The sequence below is a fragment of the Molothrus ater genome, chromosome 15, assembly GCF_012460135.2.
Source record: "Molothrus ater isolate BHLD 08-10-18 breed brown headed cowbird chromosome 15, BPBGC_Mater_1.1, whole genome shotgun sequence".
Taxonomy (NCBI): Eukaryota; Metazoa; Chordata; class Aves; order Passeriformes; family Icteridae; genus Molothrus; species Molothrus ater.
Genome location: NC_050492.2, coordinates 10,618,153 through 10,643,814, shown reverse-complemented (window position 1 = coordinate 10,643,814; position 25,662 = coordinate 10,618,153). Strand labels below are relative to the sequence as shown.

The following is a 25,662-nucleotide window of genomic DNA, read 5'->3' as shown; positions in this document are numbered from 1 at the left end:
CCAGGGCTTCCCTTTCCAACTGAGAATATTTGTATGGGATTCAGTGACATGAAAATTTCTAATAGCTGTAATGTTACTGGAGTGTGGTGAAGCACTCCATTTTTCTGAGAAATTGCTGACATACAAATCAACAGGGAGAAAATGTCATTCTTCACCATGGCAGGACAGGCTCTTGGCTGGAGTTGGCTCATGTTGAACTGAGCCATTCACACATTCACACCCTAAACTTAATTTTTTTTTTCTTTTTCCCACCTAAAAATTGTGGTGACAGGGTTTCCCTGGTCTCAGAGGAGAGAAAGGAGAGAGAAGTGAAAGAGGCGAGAAGGTGAGTGGGCTATGGCTGTGCTGATGCTGTGGGGCAGGACAGGCTGCTCTTCTTGCCCTGGGAGCCACTGCAGCCCAAAGAATTGCAATTTCCCAGCACAGGGCAGGACAGGCAGTTAATTCCTACCCACTTGGAAGGGATTTTTCAAGCCTGCCCCCACCCCAGCCCAGCCTGACCATTGTGGGGAAATGGAGCAGCCTGGCAGCTCCAGGCTGCACAGAATCACTGGTCTTGGTTTATAGACCTTGAAAATGGATCCAAGTCAAAGGTTTTGTTACAAAAGGGACCTTTAAACAAAGGGCTACCCAGGTGGAGCCAGGAGCCCAGCTGAGCTGGAAGCTGCTGCTCCCATTTGCTGTCAGATTCCAACCTGGGCTCCAGCAGAAACTGCTCATTTAGTCAATCTGTTATAAAATTATCTATTGCAATATTCCCACCCAGCTTTAACTGAAGATTTTCACAGTGATTTCACTGCTCAGCTGCACTCACACCAGGGCTGTGTCCTTACTCTGGGTGAGGACTGGGACTCTGTGAGTGCTGTGAGACATGAACCAAAGGTGTTTCTTCCTCCTGATTTCTTCCTGTTGTGCTGACAGGGTGAACGAGGAATACCAGGGAGAAAAGGGGCCAAAGGACAGAAGGGGGAGCCAGGCCCCCCTGGCCTGGACCAGCCTTGTCCTGTGGTAAGTCTTTCATTTCACTCATCCTAAGCACAGGCTGAGGGGCTGAAAAGGAGACACAGCTTTGCAGCCAGGGAGGATTTGGGAGTTCTCTCTTTTGCAGTAAATCAGAGCAGATGGTTATTGTTTTCTCACTTTTCTTAATGGTTTATCTGCACTGCTGGAAGTTCACTGCTCACTGTAAGGGCTCCTCACTGGCCAGATGGGAGCAAGCCACAGCAGTAAAAATAAAGCATCTTTGTGTGAAGACCTTCTTATTGTAGTCAGGAACAATGGACCTCAGTAGGGCTCTTCAGGAGATAGTGTGATGCTGCTGGCTTGGCTTCTGAGCATGTTTGAAATCAGGGAGTAACTGGGTGCAGGGGATGGGAGCTGATCTGAACACAAGGCCAGCTCCATCCTTCATCCCTGCAAACCCAGTGAGGGATGAGCCAGGGGAAGCACGTGGGGGTTGATAGCATCACAGCTCTGCCAAGCACAAGTGATGCATGGGCTGGAGCTCCCCAGGGCTGCCAGGAGGTGCCTCTGGGAGAAGAAACATCCCCTGGTTTGTGTGCCTGTGGCTCAGAGCTGTCCCTTCCCAGACACACCCTGGGCCACCACCCTGCAGCACGCAGCCACTGGGCTTTCCAGGAAACCTCCTGGCTCTTTGAGCCTGGGGAAGCTGCATCTCCCAGGTCCACTTCCAGAACCTCTCATTCATTAGATAGAGCCCACAAAAAAAAAAAAATCTAGAATGGTTTATAAGAAGTTATTTGACCCTGGTAAAATTTACCTCCTTTTCACTACTGTTTCTCATATAATTACTAAATTTCAGGGAGAGGTCCTCTCCCTGAAGTGCTTTGAAACTGCAGGATGAGAAGTGTCCAATATGGAACTGAAACTGCTTAAATGTAGCTGTTTAGAACTTAGTCCAGAAGCACCTTATTAAGAGTGATAGCTGCTTGCTCCATGACAATTCAAAAACTCATTTCTTCTCTGAAAGTGTGATTTCTCCTCACTCTCTGAGCACAGCCATGGCAGCCAAGGCTGTTGTGTAGCTCCACTACACCAGCAATAAGCTCCTTTAGTCAATATGCTTTATTTTGCCTGGAGATGGAATGTGAACTGCAATTAATTTTTTCCTCTCTCGACATGTTGGGTGACTTACCCTTTATCTCTTTAACTGCACTTTTACAAATGTGAATCTCTGGTTTGTGTACAGAGGATCTTTCCCAGGTGACAGACTCTGCATGTCATGTGAATTCCCTACCATGAAACCACTCTGCTGTCTTGCTGTGTCATCAGAAATGGAGCTGTGAAGCTCTAGACCCATCCTCCTCCCCCTGTGCTGAAACATGGCTGTCTGTCTGTGTAACTCCTGTGTCCTTTATCATTCTCAACAAGCAGTTATTTTTCCAAACAGGGAGATCATAGCATTGCAGGCAGCAAAAGGGACCCAGGTTTGCCAGGCCTGGATGGGCTGAGCCTGCCCTGCCCTTTGGTACAGTATCTGCTGTGTCTTGCATGGTTTGTGTGTGTTCCTGCTGAGTCCCCAGGAGCAAACCCCTCCAGGGAGAGGAAGGACACAGGGCACCAAAGCTGGAATGTTTCACTCTGGCATTTGGGGAAGGATGCCAATGTGTGGTGCCTTCTTCTCCCCAGTTAAAATGACTTTACATAAGGAGTGTAAATCATGGGAGATCACACAGGGGATGCCAGTCCCTTTATGGTAACAGATGCTCAAAGTTAGATGCTTTCAAGCTTTTTTTAGATGCTCAAACTCTGGTAACAGATGCTCAAAGTTTCTCTCAGTACCTGTGGCCCAGTTTGGTTCCCTCATGCCTGTGCTGCTGCAGCCCTGAGTCCCATCCCCAGCTGGGTTTGAAAAGCTTTGCTCAAACAGCAGCAGCCTGTCCTGCAGAGCGGGGCCACGGGCACTCTGGGCACCAGAAGGGTTTTGCTGTGCCAGCACAGAGCTCTGCCCAGAGCTCAGGTTGGCTCCAGTGCTTATGCAGGAAGGTTTGTGCTCTGCTCCCCAGAAGGGCTCTGCACCACTAGCTAAGAGAGGTCATTGTTTTATTTTCATTTTTTCAACCATAGAAAATGCTGCGTGTTAGATGATTTGCAGTTGTCCTCGGAGAAACAAAAGGGCAGTAAGCTGTTTCTCTTTCAAAAAGTTAAATTACTTTCAGATGTGTCCAAGAAACCAATTCCTAACAGCAGGCCTGCTCTAACTTCTTACTTACTCCCCAGAGATGTTCTATTTCCCAAGCATCTCCCATCTTAACTACACAGAAAACACAGGACCCATCTCTGCTGAAGGCATTGTAAACTGCAGTAGGTGATCCCTCCAATTAACTACAACATGCCCAGTCAGTAAAGCACTTGTGCATCTTCCTGCTTAGTTGCAGGTTGGTTGAAATGTTGATTTTGTTCTGCAGCCCAGGGTGCAGAGGAGGCTTGCTGGGCTTTCAGCCCAGGAGCTTCAGCATGAGCCCCACACACAGCCATGAAGAGTCATTTTGGGGACACTCAAGTGAAAGGTGGTAGAAAGTTGTGGAGTTTTATGATGGCCAAAATAAGTATTCTGAGTGCACAAGAAGGAGAAATAGCTCAGGGCAGAGATAAACCCCCTGACCATCAGTGTTAGGGTGCACCTTAACAGTAGGTCAGCATGTTTTAGGTCAAACAAGCACCCTGCACCTTGTCTCCTGTACCCATCACACCATACAACTCTGGCAAATGTACAGGTTTAACCCTTTTTTTTAATAGCTTTTGACCAAAATATTGACTGTGTCTGCAGAAAAAGTGTGTGTTTCCTAACTAAGGAAAGCATGACTGCTTACACTCTGAGTAGCTGGAGAGGGTTACCTTACTTCACTGCATCTGTTTTATTGGGCATAGGCTATTTTACATATAAAATCAATACAGAATACAAAAAAATGTGATGACTAACATTTACAGTAAAAAATGTAAAATTGCATTGTGACCTGTATTTGCACTAGCAGGTCTCTGCTGCATCCACATCCTCCCAGCCCCAGTGAGTCTGGAGGTGGCTCTGAGGGAAGGGGCAGTGCCTGGGTGCTCTCTGTGGCTCTACATGCAGAAATTCATGTAATTGGAGATCCAAGAGCCTTAAACAAATCCAGCATCAGGAAAGGCAGCTGAAGTCAGCTATTTCTTCTGAGGTGTCTGGAGAGAGCTGGTCACACATAGCTCATTCCTCTTCTAAGGGCTCCTTCCTTTCCAGTGTTCTCCTCCTGGAGTCAGAGCTCTTCTGGCTTTCTGGTTTTTGTATGTTTCTTGTATCTCCAGTGGAACAAGACAAATATTTTCACTTCCTTTGCATAGTCCACAACTCATCCTATTCTCAGTTCAGCAACTCAAGATTCCTTAAAGAAACTAAGTACTGCAGGATCAAATTTAACACAATTAGGATACCATCTAGGAAAAAAATACCTACATCACCTCCCCCAAACAGAAAAGCACATTTTAACAAAAAATACATTCCCACATCATGCTTTCCATATATATGTCTGATTGCAAAATACACTACCTTATAAAGCAGATTATGAAGTTAATGAACTGTGATTTCAAATCTTTCTATTTGTACACGTTTTCTTTGTTTAAAGGAAAAAAAGTGTAGATTTCCAATTTTTATTTTTTTCCCCCTGAGGTGTATTTAATTTTGTGTTGTGCGTGACATATGGATTACATTGCCTGCATATTCATTTTTGTGCATATTCAATAAATGGGTTTTGCATGGTAATTAACAGTGCTGCTGAGCCTTTCATTGTCACCAATGAGCTTCAGGTTTTTGGGTCTGACACCTGAGTCACTGTCAGGAAAACTGAATCTGTAAATTGAATTTTGCAGGGACCAGACGGACTGCCAGTAGCAGGATGTTGGCATAAGGTACAGTAACATTAATAATTGTTTATTCTTGAACAGGTCCTGAGTGATTTTGCTCCCTGCATGGTGATTGTTTGCACTGCTGCACGTGCTCACAGGCCTGGCAGACATGGCATTATGCCTTGGGAGAGCAGAATTCCAGCAGCTTCAGGTCTTGTTCCCCCCAGCTCTAGACTGGTGCTGGGAACACCAAAAACTTGCTAAGCATGACAAATCATTAACTCTGTCACTAGAATGCCTTTTTACAGCCTTGCTCAGGCTTTTATCATGGCCAAGGAGGCCCAGGAACCACCCATGGAAAGGCTGCACCAGGTGCTCCTGTGCCTTTCTCAGTCCATACCCTCCCAGCTGAGAAGTTAACAGTCTCTTTGTGGCACAGTTCCAAACATTTATTTTCTAACAAAGACTCTTCTGCCATTGTAATTGTAACTCACAAGCACTGCCTCAGTGCTCTGATCAGCACCCTGGGTGAGTGCTCAGGTAATCTGCAGCATCTCCTGCACCCAGAGCAGCCAAGGGCTGAAGTGCTGCTGGCAGCCTGGGAGAATGAGGAGAGATGTGTCCTCCTGTAAAATGAGGATTTGATCCAGACTTGGAGGAGAATCCTCATTCTCCAGCAAGAGTATGACACTGAAGCTGAGTGGAATTACAAACCCAGCTGTAACATGTGGTGTGTGGACACAGCTGGAGTTAACAGCATGTCACTAACTGATTGCAAACCCTCAGTTAGAATGCGAGCACACTCTTGGTATATCAAAGGTTTTAACTGTTTGTAATTTGTTTGGATAAACTGTTAATAATAAAGAAATCTGAATGCCAATCTTTATAGTAACAGTAAAGTTAATAAGTGTAATGAATGGAGCATTTCTCTGATTAAAATGTTTGTTTGTGTGTTCTTTTTCAGTGATCTCTAAGCATGAAGCACAATATGTAAATAATGTGATATATTTTGACCTTTTTAATTTTTGTATAAAAAAAGGAAAAAAAAAAACTTTTGACAGTAATATATTGACCTTTTTTTATACTGGATTCTGACATTTATGGACTTGGAAAATAATGTAAAGCTCCTAAACCCATACCACTGCATGGTAACACCAGGATTTGCTAAAGGTACTAAAGCTGAGGATGAAGTGTTCCCTGCTCATGCTGCAGTGTGAACTAACAGTACTGAGCCAGCCTCGTGTGCCTTACTGCATGAAGGAGGGAAAATCCCTGCCCTCATTTGGCTCTCCACTTCATATTTGCATTGTACATGCACATTAAAAGGGTGAAAAAACCTGGCTGAAAACAAAGAAAAGAAGGATGCAGCCCTAAAAATGAAAGAAGCTGCTGTTTACTGTCTGGTCAAGCAGGAGAAGGATTTGCAACCTGCAGAGGAAACAAAGCCAAGCTCCATCCATTACTACCTGCTGTGGGTGTGATGGAAACAGCAATTCTGGGGCTAAACTGAACAACCATGACTGCCTGTGGTTAATTCCTCTACAATCAAGAGAAACCTTTTTCCTCAAGAGGAAGCACCTCTGGGTCCTGTTCTGGGGTCTGAGCCTGAAGATGTGCCAGCATTTTGTTACTGTGGAACACAAATTCCCCAGAAGCCTCTGCTGCAGAATTTCAAACCAGAAAAACCTGGCAATGCTTTCAGTGCAGGGAGCTGCAGGACAGGGAAGGCTCTGCTCAAGTCCCTTCTTAAACAACAGAGCACATAATGTTGCTCTTGGGGCTCCCAGAAATTGGGAGTTTGGAGTATTTAATTGACTTGGTTTGTGGGGTTCATTTGCTTTTTATTTCTTCTTGGTTTACATGGTTTTAACTGTAAACTAACTCTGCACTCTCCTCTTGTGTCTTATTTTTCTTCACCTTTTCAATATATTTTGTTAAATTATCTCTTCTCAGGCACATCCCATGCAGAGCAGGGTATGGATAAAAATCATTATTATTTTGATATCTGCATATGCCACTGTGGGATCAATTAAAATTGCAAACTATTCCACAGTTCAACATTTTTGAGATTGTTGAAAAAACAGCAATTGTGCAGCAGAGAGCCATAAAAAAACATTTCAAAGAGGAAGAAGATGGCTTACAGCCGAGTCTGTTCAGCTTACAATGAAGATCAAGAAGCAAGCAGATTCCTTTACAGGGAGGAGATACTTTGTATTAATGAGTTTTTAAACTGCACAGAGAAAGATATACAAATACTTGTCCAATGGGTAGAAGTTGAAGCCACACAAATTCAAAACAGTAAGCTGTGGATTTTTATTGGTAAAACTGGCTAATCCTAACCAGATCAGTGATATAATTGCTATCACCCTTATGCTCTTTTGATTTAACAGATCATGTCTGGAGGAAATGCTTTGCTCAATACAAGTTGCTGGGTTCTGAGTGGGAGTTTTAGGTGAAACTGGGAGCCCGACTGTAATATCAAACATGGTATTATGGCCCTTTGTGGCCTTGATCTTAGAGAATGCAGAAGGGAGGCAGTTTTGGTGCACTGAGTAGACCCAAAACCTCTGCTAAGATTGTTGCTTCATTGCCACTCTCACTGCAGCTACTGCCAGAGAGGGCTTGAGAGAGGGATGGGACTGTCCAGGTGCTCCCTGCCCTGCCCAAGCTGACCTAGTGCTGGGTATTGTGAACAACGTGGGGATGTGCTCTGTGCTCCACACAGGTAGGGTGATGTCTGGTGTCTGAGTTCTCAGCTGGCTCTGGGTGTCCTGGGGTTTATCCCAGGAGTCAGGGTGAGCCTGTGCTCTGTGCTGGTCAATGCTGGAATGGCCACCAAGCTCAGCAGAGGTGACACAGCCCCAGGGCTGTGGGCAGTGCTTTGGTACCTGGGTGGCTGCTCAGGGGCTCACCTACACATCACTGCCTTTGTGGCTGTACTTGGCATCTCTGGCAGTTACTCACCGTTTCCTTGGTCACCATACAGATTAAATCCATGTTAAATTCAGATCAACTAACAAATCAAGAAACAACAATTATGTAACTCAAAACAGCAATGAAAATGCATTTTATTTACTTCCATTTCATGTTCTCGGCTATCACTTTTGGTGTAGGGGTTTTTAAAGGCATAAGGAGCAGCTAAGAAGCTTCCACTGGCCTTTAGTGCTTTTGAAAAACCCCTTTAATATCCCAAAGTAAAGCTAAAAAATTTTCTGTGAAAGGTTGAAGGCAAATCTCTCATTGATGTTACCAGGAAGATCTGTAATTGTTCCCTTAATGTACAGTTGCTCTTCCCATCTCCCCCAGTCGTCTCCAAACTAAAAGCAGTTCACTATTCCAAACCACACTGTGGGCTTCTACACTCAAATTCCTGCACATAGCGTGTTCATGGAACTTCTTTCAATATCAATGAGAGTTCAGTCCCCAGAATGACTGCAGAAAGCACAAGAATCTGGAAGTGTCCACAAACAATCTACAATGCAGATAGAAAAGTCTTGTTTTACATACGCTGGCAAAAACTAAACAGCTTTCTATCTAGCTCCTACTTGAAGAAGTTTGATATCACTGAAGCTACAAGACAAGCTAACCTCCAAAGCTTATGAAATTATATTAAAATTTATATTTTCTCTGAGGAAATACCCCGAAGTCCTATTATCTTCAGGTAAACAAGTCAGTATTCCGTCTTCAACTTGTGGAATATCCAGTGCTTGTAGGCATCAACTGTGACCACTGCCAGGCCTGCAAAACATTGATACAGAATACCAGAATAGTGCTTTACCCTCTCACAGCTCTGCAAGGCCACCATCCCCCTCCCAGCACGGAGCCTCTGCTGCCACAGCACCCAAGCCGTTTATTTGTATTGGAGGAAGGCTGCAATTACCACTCTAGCACAGCTGTATCCACCCCCACCAGTGCTGCAGCCCAGCTACCAAACCTTTTTGTGATCCTCTTTGGAAGTTCCCAGGCAAAGATCTGCATGTACAAAGATCATCTGTGCACGTGCAGCCACTCAGGAATGTTCAGGACATTGGACTCACTGCTCAGGTGCAGTGGCTCCTCTGGACTCCTGTTGCTGCCACTCCATCAGGAATGGTGGCAGGTACAGATCCTGCTGCACACTGCTGCCACTTGGGCTATGAGGAACTCATCTGAGGAGCCAGCAGGTCTCCTGGGTCTCTCCCCACTCCTTGGGGGTGGTACATGCACTCTGCCATCCCCTCATCACCAAAGGAGCAGAGCCCTGTGAGAGCAGGGAGTGGATCCCCCAGCAGGGCACCTGAAGTCCTGCCTGCTCCTCAGCTCAGATTGGTGCATTTGGCCTTTAGATTCTGAACAGAGTCCCTGGTTACCTGCCCATGGCACAGAGCTGGACCTCAATCACCTTTAAAGACCGTTCCAAGCCAGCCATTCTGAGATTATCAATCATATCCTCAAGATCAACAGACTTTATCAGAGAAACTGCTGGGTTTTGTACTGATTACACAGAGTCTAAGAGGAAATCTGTTTAGACTTCCATGTGCCTTACACACAAACATACTTAGAAGAGCAGTTGTTTAATACAGAGCAGTCATGATCTTACTGCAGTGAGTTGAAAAGATGTGCTTTGCTCTGCAAATTCATGCCAGATCAGTTGATTATTTTCTCCTTCTATATGAAAATGTTTATGTGGGTCTTTCTGAATACTTTGTGAATAGCTCACGAAGACAAATTTTACTTCTAGGTAGTGCTTGGCAGCCTTGCTCTAAAACTCAGTCATGATCTCAGCCTTTCACAAAGCTTAGGGAGTTTCTCCCCCAGGAAATCGCTCTTCTTTTGTTTTCCCCTCTGGTTTGAAAGAATCTGAGACTGCTTTACAGCAATTCCAAAAAGCAGCTGAATGTTACCACTATATGTCAGCAGCAATGAATATGAGTGACAGAGAGGCTGCTAATGCTTATGAAATGTGGGTCAGGCTGAGACTGAGCCACTGATTTTTCTTGACTAAAATATTTGGTGCAACTTCATAGATTCATCAATAGACATTCTGGGTAACACACTGAAGTTTCTGATATTGGGGGAACCTGAAACTCAAACCAGAATATTTTTGGTTTTTAGTTGACAAAACAAAATTCCTGCCTCTAATTTAACTGCATGGTGCTTTCCATGAGGTTAAGGCAACCATGTCTGCTGCTGCCCAGGAGCAGAGGACACAGTTTTCTGTAAGGCTCTTCCATTTCAAACTGTAGCTAGTGACATCTTTCCAGTCACCACCAAAATCCTCTCTCTTAACACAATGTAGCCCAGTGGGTTTTGGAAGCAACGTTCCCAAACTGAACCTTAAGGGCACAAGAACTCTCTTGAGACCCCTAAAAGGTTTTTCAGCCCCAAGGCTCTGCAGGCAGGGCTGCCTTGCTGTGACACACAGGATGTGCATTCTGTGACTGAGGAGCTGCTGCTGGCTGTGGCTGTGTCAGTGCTGATGCTGCACCCATCTGAGTACGGGAGTGTTCCCCGAAGCTTCTGGGGAGGATGGATTTGGGGAAGAAGGGAATAAGGCAAAAAAAACCCCATGTGTGTAACTGCACAGCTTGAGAGGAACCTTGCCAGAGCATGAACCCAATAATTTGGCCTGTTCTCATGGGGACAAATGTGATTAATTAAGAGTTTTGCAGCTCAGTCACGGCTTGGCCAGTGAATTCAGGAATTTTTTTGGATTACAAAACAGGTGGCAGAGAAATCCTCAACTGACCCCAAACTGGAACTGTTCCCAAGTGTCAGTTCATCAATATTTTAGTTTAAAAACATCATAATTAAGACATTGCCACATGCTTTGTTTTATTCCCATGGGGAGTCGCCTCTCCTGCATGCACTGCTTATGACACTTCCTGTATATATAATGGTGATGAATTTATTTCTGTATGGATTTTTCTCCTGTGTATTTAAAAATAAGAATGTTTCTTTTAATAGTAAGCGACTTTCTGATGTGTTTTCTTTTTAGGAAACCAATAGATAAAATATTTAGATGAGCTTTTGTCTTCTGTAATTTCATAAATTCAGCATTTGAAATCCTTAAGCAAACCAGCAAAACATGTGGGAGGTTTCAGCAGTTTAAGACATGCCATGCAATGATGCAAAGTAATCCATGGAAGTGATACCTGTGATTTTAAAATTGTTATAGTAACCACTACCCAGGGTAAAGTTTTGGTTTTGTACTCAGCCAAATACAGAAGGTCTTAGGCAAGAATGCAAGAACTCACATATTGAAATGCACAACTGATTAAAACAAGTAATAAAAATTAATTAAACTATTAAGATGCCATGAAGTTTCCAGCTTCCTCATAATGGTGAATAACTCCCCTGGCCTGTCAATGCAATTTGTGCATTATAAAGGTGAATGCTGGTTCAATGCTGCCCTCTAGAGGAGACTTTTTTAAAATAGAAGCAAATTTTATGCAAATTTTGTGCTGTGACAGTGTCTCTTAATTTACAGCACACCTGGCTTTTGTGTAACTCTACAGCTTGAATAGATACTTGTAAAACCAGGAGTGCATGGATAGAATTTCTTTTTTTCCAAATCTGCTATTTCTTTCTTGGGAAATACAACAGTATTCTCATGTTTTTTCAGTCCCAGATATCTGTTGGGACACATATCTGTAAATTCTCAGTTGCCCAGATAATTTACAGCATTATGCACATAAAATCTACATATAGTAGGTTTCCTGACACATTTCTATTTTTAAAATTTTGAGCATGGAAGTTCTGAATTATTTTCTTTGTAGGCAACAGATTTCTCTCTAAGATATGCAAAATATGAATAACTGTAAATGATTAAGATATAAAAACTTAAATGTCCCCAAACCACTCATCCTGGACAAATAGTGCGGGTGTGTGGCTGAATTCAGATCAGTGAGTTTGGTTCCAATGTGCTCTGGCAGAGGAAGGAGTGTCCAGAGGTGGAAAGAACCTCAGTATTGCTTTGTTTAATTTGAAATTCCTGCTTGAATACCTGTTCAGGACAGGCTGACATGCTGAGCAGCTCAGCCAGCCTTGCAGAGGTTTAACCAGGAGATTTTCAAGTGAAAATTTACACATATGGATCGTTTCAGAAGGCCTGTGGCACTCTAACTTGCCCAGGCAAGCACTGTGGCACACACTGAACCTGGCAACTTTCAGGACAGCATTTATGTAAGCACACTTCTTGACCCTTTGCAATAGTTGGTTGGTTTGTTTGGTTTTTTTTTAAAGAAAAGGAAAGGGCAGAGAGAAACTGCTCACTCTAGTTAGCCCAGTCTCAGTGTCACTTACTGCAGTCACCTGCCTTTTAACCGTGTCTCTGGCACTGCACTGGACCTGAGCATAATTATTTCAGTTTGAAATACTCCAGAGCTCCACCTGGGCGAATCTATGACAGACTGAAGCAAACCAGCGAGTAAAAAAAAAATCCTAAACTTTGTTTTCCCTGGTGATAATTTATATTTGTAAGCTAAAAATTGCTTTTAGTACTTTCACATGCCCAGGTGAACTACTGCAACTTTGCCATGTGCTTGTGTCCCATCAGATGGCACAACACAAGGGATGTGTGCCTTGTGTAACCTGCAGCTAAAGCAAGTGCTGAAAATCTGTCACTTAGATATGAATGGAGGAGGGACTTAATAGATGATATTATTGTATACTACCATAGAGAGCCTGGAGGAAACCACAGCAAGGCTGGGAAACACGAGTTTTCCATGCACAAGAAGTTGAATTATTGACAAGAGAGTGGAGTAAGAAATGCATTAGTAACATTTGTGGTTTTCCTATGACTTAGGACAAATAATGAATTCCTGTTTTGTTAAGTTCTACAAGTTGCCTTCAAGTGTGATTTCATGGAACAATTAGCTCACTTCTGTGTCAGCTCACTTGTGTGGTTTCTTACATAACTTAGATATTAATGAACAGAAACTTTAAAAGGAGTTGACCCAAGTATCTGTAAATGACACTGACCCCATCTGCTGCTTTTGATTATAATGTTAAACACTGTATTTAAAAAGTTCATTTTACAGGAACTTTTTAAGTGTAGGTGAGTGCTTATTTTTAAGAAACTTGTATTTCTTGAAAACTACATTAAAAAATTAAGGTCTGGTTTTGCAAAGCAAAAGCACCCATGATATCCACTGAACTTCTAAATTTAGCAGAAAGGTCCTAAGCTGCCATCAGTGCAAATGAGAGCTGGAGCCTGTTGTGTTTGCTGGTTTGTTTCATAGACTGCAATTTTATAGAGTTCCATAACAGCTTTTTGAGTTTCAGTTTGGGTTTCTTTTTCTGCTATCTTAAAAACAATAAAAAATACTGAATATGAAGAATGTTCAGCACAAATACCACAGTCAAAACTGAAAGTCCCCTGCTTTGCTGCATTACATGACTTTGGACATAGAAATGATACAAAACTGATGTGTACAACAGCATTTGAGAAACTGTACCTGCTGGTATCTCAAATCTGTATTCAGTTTAGAAAATAATCCAACGTGTGCCTTATCTGTCCATATTTGTTTTGAAATTATGTCAATAGAGCTTAATCCTCCACCACGTTATGCAAGTGCCCCTTATTTACTTGAGTGGTTGCATCACTCCAGGGAGGCTGTTCAGAGGAGAAAGGGCTGTTTGTGTGTTTGCAGCTTGCCAAAAATGAGTTTTGAATGTATTTACATGGTATTTTATACAAAACTGGCTAAATCTCTGTATATGACCTTTGAAAAGAAATATATAGATATGAAAATTAGAGAAAATGTACTTAACATCTCCATTTGCAAACTTTTTGTGACTTTTGATCATGTATGTGCCACGAAAAGTATTCTATTTACTCTTCTTTGGGGAACAACTACTTTAAAAATGAAGGCATTAATAACAGTATTTCTTATCCATTGCTTTAACATGTTAAAATGGTATTAATTAGTACTGCATCATGTATTTCTAGTTTAAAGCTGTAATGGACAATACATTACCTTGAGACCTAAAAAAACTTTTTTTTCTTGTGCTTTTTTTAATAAAAGCAAAGACTAGATTTTAAAAAATGGTCTCTCTGTACAGATTACTTTTACAATTGTGTGAATATGTATAATGAACTCTGCATTTGTAACCAAGAGTAAACTTTCCAAATTGTAAATGTTCAGGTTGTTATTATAAATAGCTAGTAAATATCCTAACCAGACAAGAGTTCAAATAAAGATTAACAGCCATTATTAACTTTTTCTCTACTGTCTTTTGTTACTTAAAACCTGACCCTTATGAAACAATGTAGTTAGACTAAGTTCAATCTAACTTTAAGTACACAGCAATTTGGTTTTGCATTCTCCATATTGCACAAAATTTAAACTGCTCCTGTGTTCATCAAGTAATTGCAGCTAGAGATAATTATTGGTGGCTATATCTAGTGAGCAAAGTCTGCCAAGTGTAGCTTTAAAATTATCAGTTATGTTTTTCTGGAGTTTTTAAAAGCTATTTGTCAATTTAAACCAAAAGAATGTGAACATGTATTTGAAAGGAAAAAAAAGTGTCATCTTCTAGAATCAAGCTGGAAAAGCTGATGAACTTGGTTATGGGATACACCTGCGGTAGCAGAACTCAATCCATCAAAGAACCTCCTTTCTGGTTCTTTATCCTATTTTTCTTTAGGTAATTCCAGTCAAACAGGAATGGAAGAAAGATCATTCTAATCTGATTGACAGCATTTCCTCTCTTAATCCTAACTATTACCTGCTTTAGGATTGGCTCTGAAGGAGTCAGTCAGGTGTTTCCCTATCTGCCACCAACCAAACACAGGGCTACAACATGTAAAAGGCTGGGTCTACTTCTGCTTTAACAGTGATGTGGAAGAATTATCTCAGTTCTACCCCTTAGCTACCCGCTTGAATATTTTCAACTAGAAAACAAACTTCCTCAATGTGTATTTCAAACAAAGAGTGCTCTAGCAGTACTGATGATCCTGAAGAGCCCGAGGTGAGTGGGGTGCGGAGCTGGACGAACCCGAGCAGTGTAAAGCCCTTGGGTGCGCGGTAAGGGTGAGCTGCCAGCAGCCCTGCAGGGCCCCAGGGGCCGCAGCCTGTCCCTCTCTCTCCCCACTCCTGTCAGGGAAGCGCTGCGCTGCCCGCCGGGTCCCTGGCTGAGCTCCTGCCCCGCTCTGGGCGCATGCAGAACCCGCTCCATGCTACGGGTACAGCCGGGGCTGCGCCGGGCGCTCCGGCCGGGCCGTGCCCGTGTCCCCGCTCCGGGTACAGCCGGGGCTGCGCCGGGCGCTCCGGCCGGGCTGTGCCCGTGTCCCCGCTCCGGGTACAGCCGGGGCTGCGCCGGGCGCTCCGGCCGGGCTGTGCCCGTGTCCCTGCTCCGCCGCTGCCGCCCCTCCCCTCCCCTCCCCTCCCTCCCCTCCGGCCCGGCCCCCGCGGGAGGCGGCCGCTCCTTCCCTCCCTCCCTCCCTTCCCTCGCTCCGCTGCCGGCCCGCGGGCGGCTCGGCGGCCATGCGGGCGGTAGAGCCGCGCTCCCGGCAGCAGACCCTGGCCCTGCGGCGGCAGCTCGTCGGGTGAGTGCTGTGGGAGCGGGGCCGGGGCCGGGGCCGGGGCCGGGGCCGGGGGGCGCTGCCGCCGGACGTGGCCGGGAGCGGGGCCGAGCCGCGGGCCCCGCCCGGCGGCAGCGCCATCGCGCCCGGGCTGGAAGCGGCGGCAGCGCCGGAGCGCCGCGCCCGCACAGCCCGGTGCGCTGCTGTAATTAACAGGAATTAGCCTTTCTTAAGGAGGGGGATTATGAAACTGCGCTGTAAACCCGTATGATACCGAGGGCGCCTGTTTAGAGACTAAAGTGCTTAGAAAGCGTTTTCTGCGAGCCCGGCGGAGGCACGGCTGGGGCTGGGGCCGTGCTGGGCCAGGCGAGGTTCTGGCTCAGCCACTATTATAGCCCGTCTTTCAGGAAACTAATTATACCAAACCCGTGACGGAATTAACAACAAACGTCTGCTCTCTTTGACAGAATGAGGGACAAGACTCAGTTCTAAACTTCCCATTACCGGTGGTGTTTCAACCAGCCTGAAGAAAATCTTAGTTCTATAAACCATCACCAAGTATGGCAACACACCCCTTTATTTAACTGTGAGAATATTTTTGTACCATATATATTCAAATCCAAGGCTACTTTTATGTGCTGTATAAATACAAAAGTTGGGCTGAAAGTAAACGCTGAAATTAGAATTATGCCAGTTACATGCGCCTGAAAAATATTACACTGGGCATCAAATCTTTTTCTAAATTATTTGCCCTTCCACTGGCAACAGAGACCCAGCCTCTGCAAGCACTTTCTTAGCATCTTTTGAAGTTAGGAGAAGCTTACAAAAACCCCTAACTGTTTTGCCAGCTCACAGAGAAAGTATCAAGATACCTGCTGGGAGGGATAAGATAATGAAGTACTTTCTTAGTTCACCATTGTCCTTTGTCATCCATTTGACAATGGCTCTGTATTTATCGTCAAATCATTTCTGTATAAGACATCTTTTACTAAGTGAAGTATGGAAGTTTGGCATTGCCCTTCAGTCTCAAATCTCTGCAATTCCTACTTAGGCAGATGTGTTTCCATTTTACTTGTTTGGCAATCCATTTAAAAAGTGAAACAAATGCACTTAAGTAAACCCAGCCTTATAAAATCACTCCGTGTTCTAGCTATGGTTAGTGAAGCTGAAACAGTCACCTGCAGCAAACTATCTGGAAAATCAGGATGTTGGCAGGAACAGCAAGAACATAATGAGAATAATAAAAAGAACATAGCACAAGGTAAGAGACACAAAAGAAACAAAAGGGGCAGACAGCACAGACAGGAATTGCAGTTAAGACAGGATGAAGCTGTACAGGTGAGTCCTACTGCTTTGGCCAGACCCTAGAGGAGGATTTTCAGGTTTGGAGTGTGCTTTTTCCTGTTAATCTGAGAAAATCTGAGTACAAGGCCTTTGATTTAGGGGCCAAAAGCAGGATGACAGTGCCAGCAAACAGAAGAAATGTTTCTTACCAGTAGGATAAACTAAACTCACTAAGATATTTTGCTTTCTGATGCTTGTCATAGCTCTTCTTGCAAGCTGTTTTTCCCTACTGATCCAGTGAAGATCACGAAGGCCAAAGGCCAGTATATGTATGATGAGAATGGGAGACAGTACCTTGACTGCATAAACAATGTGGCTCATGGTAAGCTCAAGTCATGGCACTGTATGTTATTTGATGCTGTGTTTCTTTAAGCAGAACAAAGAACAACCAGTACTTTTACTGTGGTTGCACTGTGCTGGGGGAGGGGGTGTTTAATTGGAAAAGTGGAAGGAAACTTTCTTGAGCCTGTAGTTTGGGGAATTACAGTGTTCTTGAATTGGGGTGTGTTAATGTGCTTTCCAGACTTGCTTCCTGTCTTGTCTTCCTAGAAATATGTCTAAAACATACAGATTTTTTTCCCATGGAAACTCAAGTAAAGCACCTTACTGTAAAATGAACAAGTGACATTTTGTTGGTTTTGAGGAAGTTACTGTTAAGTGTAAAGTCACAGAGCCACTGCTCAGTGTGATGCCTTAATTGTGTATAATTAAGTGACTGCTGCTTTCTTACAGGATTTGAAATCTCTCTAACCTAACCCCTATCAGGACTAGTAATTCTTTGAAAGTAAAGCTTATCTGCACCTTCCCAAACTCCTGAACTGTGGCAATGCCTAAATCCAAGCATCAAATCAGACACTATTTGTTTTAGCATATCAATTTCCAGGATTAACTACAAACCTTAAATACAGTGGGAGGCAACGTCAAACCTTCTGAGGAGCACAAAAATGTTTTTACAAGATTTACCATTGTTAAGGCCCTACTGATAATATCTCTGTACTATTAGAGAAATGTCAGTGTTAATCTGGCATGTGAATGAACATCTTGGGTAATATGAAGAGCTCTCAAACCACTCTCCACATTCTCTTGCAGTTGGACACTGTCACCCTGATATAGTAAAGGCAGCCCATGAACAGAATCAATTGTTAAATACAAATTCTCGTTATCTTCATGACAACTTGGTTGATTATGCAGAGAGACTTTCAAAAACACTACCTGAGAAATTATGCATCTTCTATTTTTTGAATTCTGGGTAAGTCGGGTACATTAGAATTGATACAGGGGCTTTACTAGGTGTATACAGACAAGTACACACTTTCTTATCAACAACCAATTTCTGGTGTGGATGACTAGATACTGACAAAAACATGGCTCTGGTTCTACAAGCTCTCGACCTGGAACTAAACTTGTGCTTTATTTAAGAAGGGTTTTATTCTATTTGTAAGACCTTGGACCTCAAAACAGTAATGTACATATTTGCTGTGTTAGTTTATTGTCTGATTTGTCTTCTGACTTGACAGACATTTCAAAATTAAATGTACCAATGCATTGCCTCTGTTGGGGAGGGGGGCACACATTCTTAAGCAAACTTCATCTGGAAGAAAAAAAAAAAAAGCCAAATTGTTTCTCAGAAAGTAGCTCCTGTACTCAGTAGTTCCTGTGCTCTGGCTTTTCAAGACGGATTCTGTTCTGGTGAACAGTCCTACCCTACCTAGAGAGTGCTGATTACTGAGGAATTTGTGCATAACATGCTTCAAGTTTTGTCTGTTCTCTGCAGACACAAAGAGCAGTGCAAGGGAGGTTAGATTTCAAAACTCAGGATATCCACAATGAAACAATTGCTGAATTTTACCATTGTAGGTCTGAAGCCAACGACCTTGCCCTGAGACTGGCACGGCAGTACACAAAACACGAGGATGTGATTGTTTTAGACCAGTGAGTACATGGGCAATTTGGGGGTACAAGGCTCAGTTTTGGCCCATGGTCAGAGCATTTCTGAAATCCTCCTGTAGTAGAAAGACTGTAACCAGGAAGCTGAGGGAAGTAATTTTTCCCCCTGTTGAGTATTTGCCAGCCCAGCCCTGAGAGCTGTGGTTGGGCTCTCCAGTACTTGCCAGCTGCTGACACACTGGAAGGAGGGGCCATCAGTAACCTGCCACGATGGGGAAGGAGCCACAGCAGTGAGAGGGGCTGGGTTTGTTCAGCTGCAAGAGACAGCCAGATAGATCTCACTGCAACTACAGCTGTCTCATGGAAGGAGCAAAAGGATGGGAGCCAGGTGTGAAGATGGATGGTGACAGGAAAAAATACCTCAGATGTAAGTTCAAACCTGATGGATTTTGATGAGACATAGAAAAAAATCTTTTGCCATGAAGGGAGTCAGATACTAGAACAGGATGCCTACAGTCACTGGAAACTCCATTGCTGGAGGATATTCAGAAATAGGCCTTTCTCATTCTGCAATCTTGTGATACTGCTGATGTGTCCCCTGCTGTGATTCCAGTCACCAGTGGTAAGTCCTGTCCCTCTGCATCCTTTATATAAAAAAAAACAAACCCAAGTTTGTTGTTTGTTGTTGTGTAAGTACTAAGCTTATTGATAATAAGAAATTGCTGTTCTGATAAGAGCTGTTCTCAGCTTAAGTTACTGAATTTCCTACCAGGTGATAGCAGCTGGCTACTTTGTACTATTTGGAATGCTAATACTCAAGAACTCTTGATACTGAGGAAATTACTGTTTAGCTCTGCCAATTGTTTTTTAAGTGCTTACCATGGACATCTGACATCTTTGATTGACATAAGCCCATATAAATTCAGAAATCTAGAAGGACAAAAGGAATGGGTCCACGTGGTATGTACTTCAGCCTATACTTATCAATTACTTGTCAATTGAGTGAAGTTGTTTTTATGATATATTGAATGTAGGATATTATTCCTTTGCATAGGCTCCTGTTCCAGACACATACAGAGGACTTTATAGAGAAGACCATGAAGATCCAGTAACAGCCTATGCTGATGAAGTAAAAAATATTATTGAGCATGCACAGAAGAGAGGCAGAAAGGTAAGATATCATTTCCATAACTGTTTGTCTTGTCTTAGAAATTAATGTGCCTGACTGTAAGTGCAATTCAGAGTTACTAAATTAAGTGGTATGGACTTGTGAAAAGTAAGATCACACTAATAATCAAAAACCATCTAAGGACAAAGAGCTTGCTCCACAACTTTCTGTATTGTGTTCAAACATTATATGCTGTGTTTTAGATTGCTGCATTTTTTGTTGAATCTCTACCAAGTGTTGGTGGTCAAATCATTCCCCCAGCAGGATATTTTCAGAAGGTTGCAGAGTAAGTGGTCATTCATTATCTTTTTTAACTTAACATATTTGGTAAATAGATAATTCTCTGCCTGCTGTATCACAGAGCTTGATAGGTAGGAAATTACCCAAGCCTTCGTGTTGGAATGTCAACTTTGTATATGGCAAAGATCTGCTTATAAACACACAACAGTATGCAACATAGCCTTGTATGTGTTTGTTTCCTCAAAGTTTGCAAAGTAACACTTTCTGCATGTTGCTAAACAATAAATGCTATGTTCTCCTTCCTTTTAAGAGACAATCAAATCTGTTTTGTTACAGGCATGTGCACGAGGCAGGAGGTGTATTTATTGCTGATGAAATTCAAGTTGGCTTTGGCAGGGTTGGCAAGCACTTCTGGGCATTCCAGCTTCAGGGAGAAGATTTTATACCTGATATTGTCACTATGGGGAAGCCAATAGGAAATGGGCACCCACTTGCTTGTGTAGCAACAACAAAAGAAATTGCAGAAGCTTTTGCGGCCACAGGAGTGGAGTATTTTAATACAGTAAGTAAACAGCTGCCCACTTCTGTAAAGGAGCCTAAGGATTAAATCAGATACTCATGGTGTGTTTTTATGAGTATTTGCCACACAGTAACTAAAGAGGAACTGTCTCACTGTACTTTTCTATGTTTCTAGCCTGTGACTATGTATTGGCTCCATCTAATAAAATAATGTGCTCCTTGTATCATTGAGGCTACACTTTCAGTGACATGATTTCATCTTTTTTCCCTTTCCATGGGTGTGTGTCCCTACCTGGGCTCAGTTTGGTGGGAACCCTGTTTCATGTGCCATTGGATTAGCTGTGTTGGATGTAATTGAGAAGGAACACCTTCAGGCTCATGCCACAGAGGTAGGCAACTTCTTGATGAAGACACTCAAGGAGCAGCAAATCAAGCATCCCATCATTGGTGATGTCAGGTACCAGTGTCTTATTTACATTTTTGGCTGCTTTCTCTTTGGTTCACTCAGTCCAACAACTCAATCCAACAGATTGTGTTTTGAGAAATTAATAAAACCTTGTTTTCAGCAAAAATAGCCTCCTGTACAATGAAGTAAAACAAACTTGAGCTTATCTGAAGTCTCATATACTTTGCCACTCTGGGCCACTACTGTTTTATCTATTTATTAGCTGCTAAGACTGTTGAACTGCTTCAACTGCTACTGTTCAAACTGCTGTCTGAAGTCAAAGTTCAAGTGCACAGGGTACAGAAGTGATGAGCTAGATGGAAACATACTTAACATCCTGTCTTGCTTTGCCAGGGTGAGCAGACAATAGTCTGTATTACCCCATTTCTTCAGAGCAGCAAAACTTATTTCTAACAGTAGCCAAACATCAGGTAATTCTCATGCAGTAAAGGTCTGGTGTTAAAAAAAGCCTCATTTTTTTAGTTCACTTGTAGTTCCTTTCTCTGACACTGACTCTGACAGACTGTTTTTATTTCTTTTTCAGAGGTTGTGGTTTATTCATTGGAGTGGACTTAATCAAGGACCAGGCAGAAAGGACTCCAGCCACAGCAGAAGCAGAGGACCTAATAACAAGGTACAGGAGTTGCTAAAACACAACCAGCTGGCCAAAACTGAAACCAGTCAGTGTAGAAAGTGTGACATCCTGCAGGCTGGTGTTGCAAGTTTTCCTGAGTGTCATGGTTTGAGAGAAAGTGAGTTTTCTGGGATGCTGTGGTCTGTCAAACCATGACACTGAGCTACATACAGAGCAAAATGTAATTCTTTGTTATTGCTCTTTCCAGACTTAAGGAAAAATATATTCTACTGAGTACAGATGGGCCAGGAAGAAATGTGCTGAAATTCAAGCCCCCGATGTGTTTTAATATGGAGGATGCAAAATTTGTTGTGGAGACAATTGACAAAATACTAACAGGTAAAAAATGATCAAAACTTCAAAAATAGTGGGTGGTTTCTGAACTTTCTTGAAGACAATGTTGAGCTACTGAGCCAGATTTTCACAAATGCTAAAATGGAGCAAAGATGGTAAATGCTGAGCACATAGCCTTCCCTTCTCAGTTATTCTGTTAAGTTTTCCAACAAAACTACTTCCTCTGCAGATGCATGTGCTTTTTAAAATAGCTGTGCTCTGGCTGAGGTTTGAGTGTTTACCTTATCCAAACAAGCACAATTTGTAAAATATGTCCTGTTCCTGAAAGCTGTAATCTATGTGCTTTTGCCACTTAGCTTTTTATACAACTTCTACAGACTTATCATTAAGAAAGTTATGTGTAAATAATGTCACAAAGTCATGGCTTTTCTAAGTTGTTTCTTATTCTGTCTTCAGATATGGAAAAGGAACGTCTGAACCAATAGAAAACACGTGTTTGTTCCACCTGAGCAGGTATTTACCTATAGCCACCCAGTAGGATTTAAAATCCAACTTCTAAACATAACTTCACAAGCACTGTCAGAATAAAGCTTCCACAGAGATGCTGTTACTCAAATTTTGCAGGAATTTCTGGGAATCTCCAGGCATGGACCACACTTGTGTACATCCAGCATTCACAACTGCCCTCTATCGCTCTGACCCTCCCAGCAACACTGTGTGCATCACTTGTTTTAAGGGCCAACATGTCCCAGACATGACTGTCTCTAGAGCATGCAAATGACTGCACATCCACACAAACAGAGCTTTTCTGCTTCCTGCTCAGTGCCTTCAGGCTCCAGCTGCATAACCACTTCTCAGCAGATCTCCCCTTAAGTGTCATTTCAGGTTCACAGTTGGCATCTCATCCTTCAGGGTCCATTTACCCCTAGACTCAAAAGTTTGTGGAAATCAGAGTAAGATTGGTCTTGTTAAGTCTTCAAAGCCTTGTTATGTCTTCATCTGTGAGGTCCCTCAGTAGGTTGCCAAGAGAACATCTAGCTGCAACTCAGTTTGCTGCACACTCGTGAGCAGAGTGTAACTCACAGTTAACACCTTGGTAACAACACCCTTTGTACACTTAGTACTTCTCCAAACTACTCTGACTGAAAGACACCCACAATGTTTGGTAGAACTCTGGATAGCTGGGCAGGAGTGCACCTAATGTGGTCATTGTGAGCAGTGTAACCATTGGTGGCCTCAACCACAGTGACATTCACAGTGCTATGGCCCTGAGCTAAGGAGAAATATGTTTTTAGGTCAGTGTATATTAGTATAGCAGGCACAAGAGAAATGTGTTAATATTTTATTTAGCAAGTTAATGGAAAGACATACAGCTGTTTATACTACTTATTCTTAGGAACAGAAAGATTACTGAACAGTGCCAGTGCAAATTAGAGCCCTAATGACTTAATGTACTTATCTGTGATCTAAACTAAGCAAGAAAAATGCCTTTATTTTCTACAGGAAACCAAGAATGCAAAAAGCCTCTTACTAAGTACAGTACTAGTAAGACACTTACATATAATGTAAGCGAAAGTGAGGCAATGAAGTAATTTCTTTTAATGATACTTTTACAAAAAAAACCGTAACATTATTTTCTTTCCATAGGTTTCAAACAATGTTCAAGATCTACTACTAAGAAACATTATTCTACTATAATAATGCACATTTAATCTTCATCCTAGTATGTCTTAGGCCAGATAAGTCACCTCTGATTTTTCTGTTTTCCTTTATCTTGTTTTTAGTAAAAGCTCTAGGAGAAATAAATTTTACAAGAGCTTGTCTCAACTCTGGCAGTGTGGAATTGGCTTTTATTTAAAACTGCATATCTAAAACTGATTCTAAAGGAGGATTTTTCTAATGGCCACTACAAAATACATTTGCTAAATTTATGTACTTTCAGGTTATGACTTTTTCAAATTAGGATGAGCCAATGGGTTCTGATATTTTCAAGTCTTCAGCTATCTTTGCAAACACCATTCCAGGTGCCAGTACACCCAGTCCTTCCCAGGACTCTGATGAGTTTCAGCAGCCAGTGTCAGAAAAAGGTCCCTAAGTAGCACTATATTCAACAAACACTCTCAAGCCACCAGGTTAAGTCAAAAACTTCAGTTCCAAATTCCTGACATCAAACACATGAGGGACAGACAGCTGAGGGCTATGGCTCCCAAACCACTTCTTACAAACAGTCTGTCCTCAAGAAATATCCAAGTAGGATTAGTAAATTAAGAGGAGTTTACAGCCATAAGCAACAACCTTGTGTACAAGCCTTTACTTTCACCAGGCAGTTCTTTGTATCACAAACTTTTCATGCAAAGAAGAAAGGGAAAAGCCAGCTCTGCATTTAAGTACCAGTATCCTCAGTTCCTGCCTAAGGCCACATCACCTGTTAAGGAAGCATTACCTGAGCACCTACTGACAAAAACCACCACCACAACAGCAGCTGACAAACTCTTGCTAGGACACTACTAGCCAGAAGGACTGCAGCACTATGGGCCTGGTACCATGCAGTTTTCCCACTGGAGGGCCAAGTGCTTGCTAGAAAAATATTCTGCTACCCCTTATTTCACAGAAAAAAAATATTAAAAGTATGTAATAAAGTATTTAAATTTTAAATCTTGAGACAGCAAGACTTCTAAATACTGTACTCATTTGTTTCAGTGATCTGCTGTTTTTTTATTTGCAATTAAGTTGGGCTGCAGGTTCCATGGTCCAGCTGTAAAGTTGTCAACTATAAGATTTAAAATCTGATTTTTTTTTTTCCAATACTCAAAAGACTTCCACCTAACACCAGAAGAGTCTTACAGACTTCTAAACTTACAAGCAAGTTTTTCTTTTCAAGGACAACCAGCAGGGAGCAGCAGATTATAGTTCATGCAGAAATAGCTGCATCCCTTGTTAAAAAAACCTGGAAAGGTCACTAGTAACATGTGTTTGTTTCTTGTCTTAGTTACTTGATTTGATTCCACTTGCAGGTGTTACTTGTTCAAAGAGAATTTGTTACAAGAAAAAATATTGCCAGATTTTAGCTTTAAAAGGAGATTAATATCAAATTGATCACTGCAACAAAGATTAGAAATTTACTTTGTGCAGTAGAGCTTGCTACTTAAGAGTCTGCAACAAGACAGGCAAATCACATGACACTTATTGCCTTAAAATAGCAGTAAACTAAGAGTAAAGTCAAAAAAGGAGAGTATTTCTAGCTGGTCACTCATCTCTAGAGAAAGAGATGTTTTTTCCACCCACAACTGCAGTGGAAGTTCTTTTAGCCTTTTCCACTATACAAAAAGGCTGCAAAAATTCAGACTTTGCATTTGGTAATTGAATGTCTGTCCAACCTGCCTTTCAAGGCAGGTATATACAGCCTATTAACAACTTGCAGACAAGTCTCAGACTCAAGACAGTGAAACATGGAGGAAGTGCAGCCAGCTTCTTGCACACCTCTCAGCTCCCTCCTGCAGTGCTGTCCAGACTCCCAAGCCCTACCTGACACCTACAGCTCTGGCTCCTCCTAGCAGAGCCCAAAGCAGACACCACTCCAGTCACTCTGAGCCTCTGTGCTTGCCTAGAGCAGAGCCACCACCTCACCAGCACAGCCCCACCAAGCTGGGGCTTCTCACCTGAGCTCTCCTTCACAACCTCCAGGCACAAGTGACAGCAGGTTTTAGCTGCCACTCAAACTGCAAGTGAGCACAACTACCAACACAGCCTTCTAGTTTTAAGATTAAAAACATTTAAGCACAACT

The 25,662-nt window shown here is 42.6% G+C and overlaps 3 protein-coding genes across 4 annotated transcripts in view; 2 read left to right on the top strand and 1 right to left on the bottom strand.

The window, feature by feature from the left end:
* COL23A1 (collagen type XXIII alpha 1 chain) overlaps nt 1-2,849 on the top strand; it is a 174,757-nt gene extending 171,908 nt beyond the window's left edge. Inside the window, 6 exon segments of the mRNA XM_054516396.1 lie at nt 272-325; nt 922-1,008; nt 2,411-2,592; nt 2,594-2,739; nt 2,780-2,821; nt 2,824-2,849. Of these exon segments, the coding sequence (XP_054372371.1) occupies nt 272-325; nt 922-1,008; nt 2,411-2,592; nt 2,594-2,739; nt 2,780-2,821; nt 2,824-2,849 (537 nt within the window).
* A 1,005-nt stretch (nt 2,850-3,854) lies between these two features.
* Nucleotides 3,855-25,662, bottom strand: part of HNRNPAB (heterogeneous nuclear ribonucleoprotein A/B) — a 28,919-nt gene continuing 7,111 nt past the window's right edge. For both annotated transcript variants that reach the window (XM_036391471.2, XM_036391473.2), the window contains one exon: nt 3,855-8,577. The gene's annotated coding sequence lies outside the window, so the exon portion shown is untranslated. The remainder of the gene's footprint in view (nt 8,578-25,662) is intronic.
* PHYKPL (5-phosphohydroxy-L-lysine phospho-lyase) lies at nt 15,290-23,704 on the top strand. The gene is made up of 13 exons (XM_036391469.2): nt 15,290-15,370; nt 16,894-17,012; nt 17,780-17,939; nt 18,548-18,622; nt 19,450-19,537; nt 19,632-19,748; nt 19,949-20,031; nt 20,322-20,547; nt 20,807-20,961; nt 21,494-21,583; nt 21,792-21,922; nt 22,334-22,390; nt 23,525-23,704. Exons 1-12 carry the CDS (start codon nt 15,309-15,311, stop codon nt 22,360-22,362), a joined length of 1,335 nt encoding a protein of 444 aa, XP_036247362.1. The 5' UTR covers nt 15,290-15,308; the 3' UTR covers nt 22,363-22,390; nt 23,525-23,704.

Bases quoted from the DNA above. Each gene is read 5' to 3' on its own strand.
- PHYKPL (XM_036391469.2), top strand. From the start codon at position 15,309: ATGCGGGCGGTAGAGCCGCGCTCCCGGCAGCAGACCCTGGCCCTGCGG. The intron at 18,623-19,449 runs GTGAGTACATGG...TTGTTTTTTAAG, and splicing joins GATGTGATTGTTTTAGACCA to TGCTTACCATGGACATCTGA. The intron at 19,538-19,631 runs GTATGTACTTCA...TCCTTTGCATAG, and splicing joins AAAAGGAATGGGTCCACGTG to GCTCCTGTTCCAGACACATA.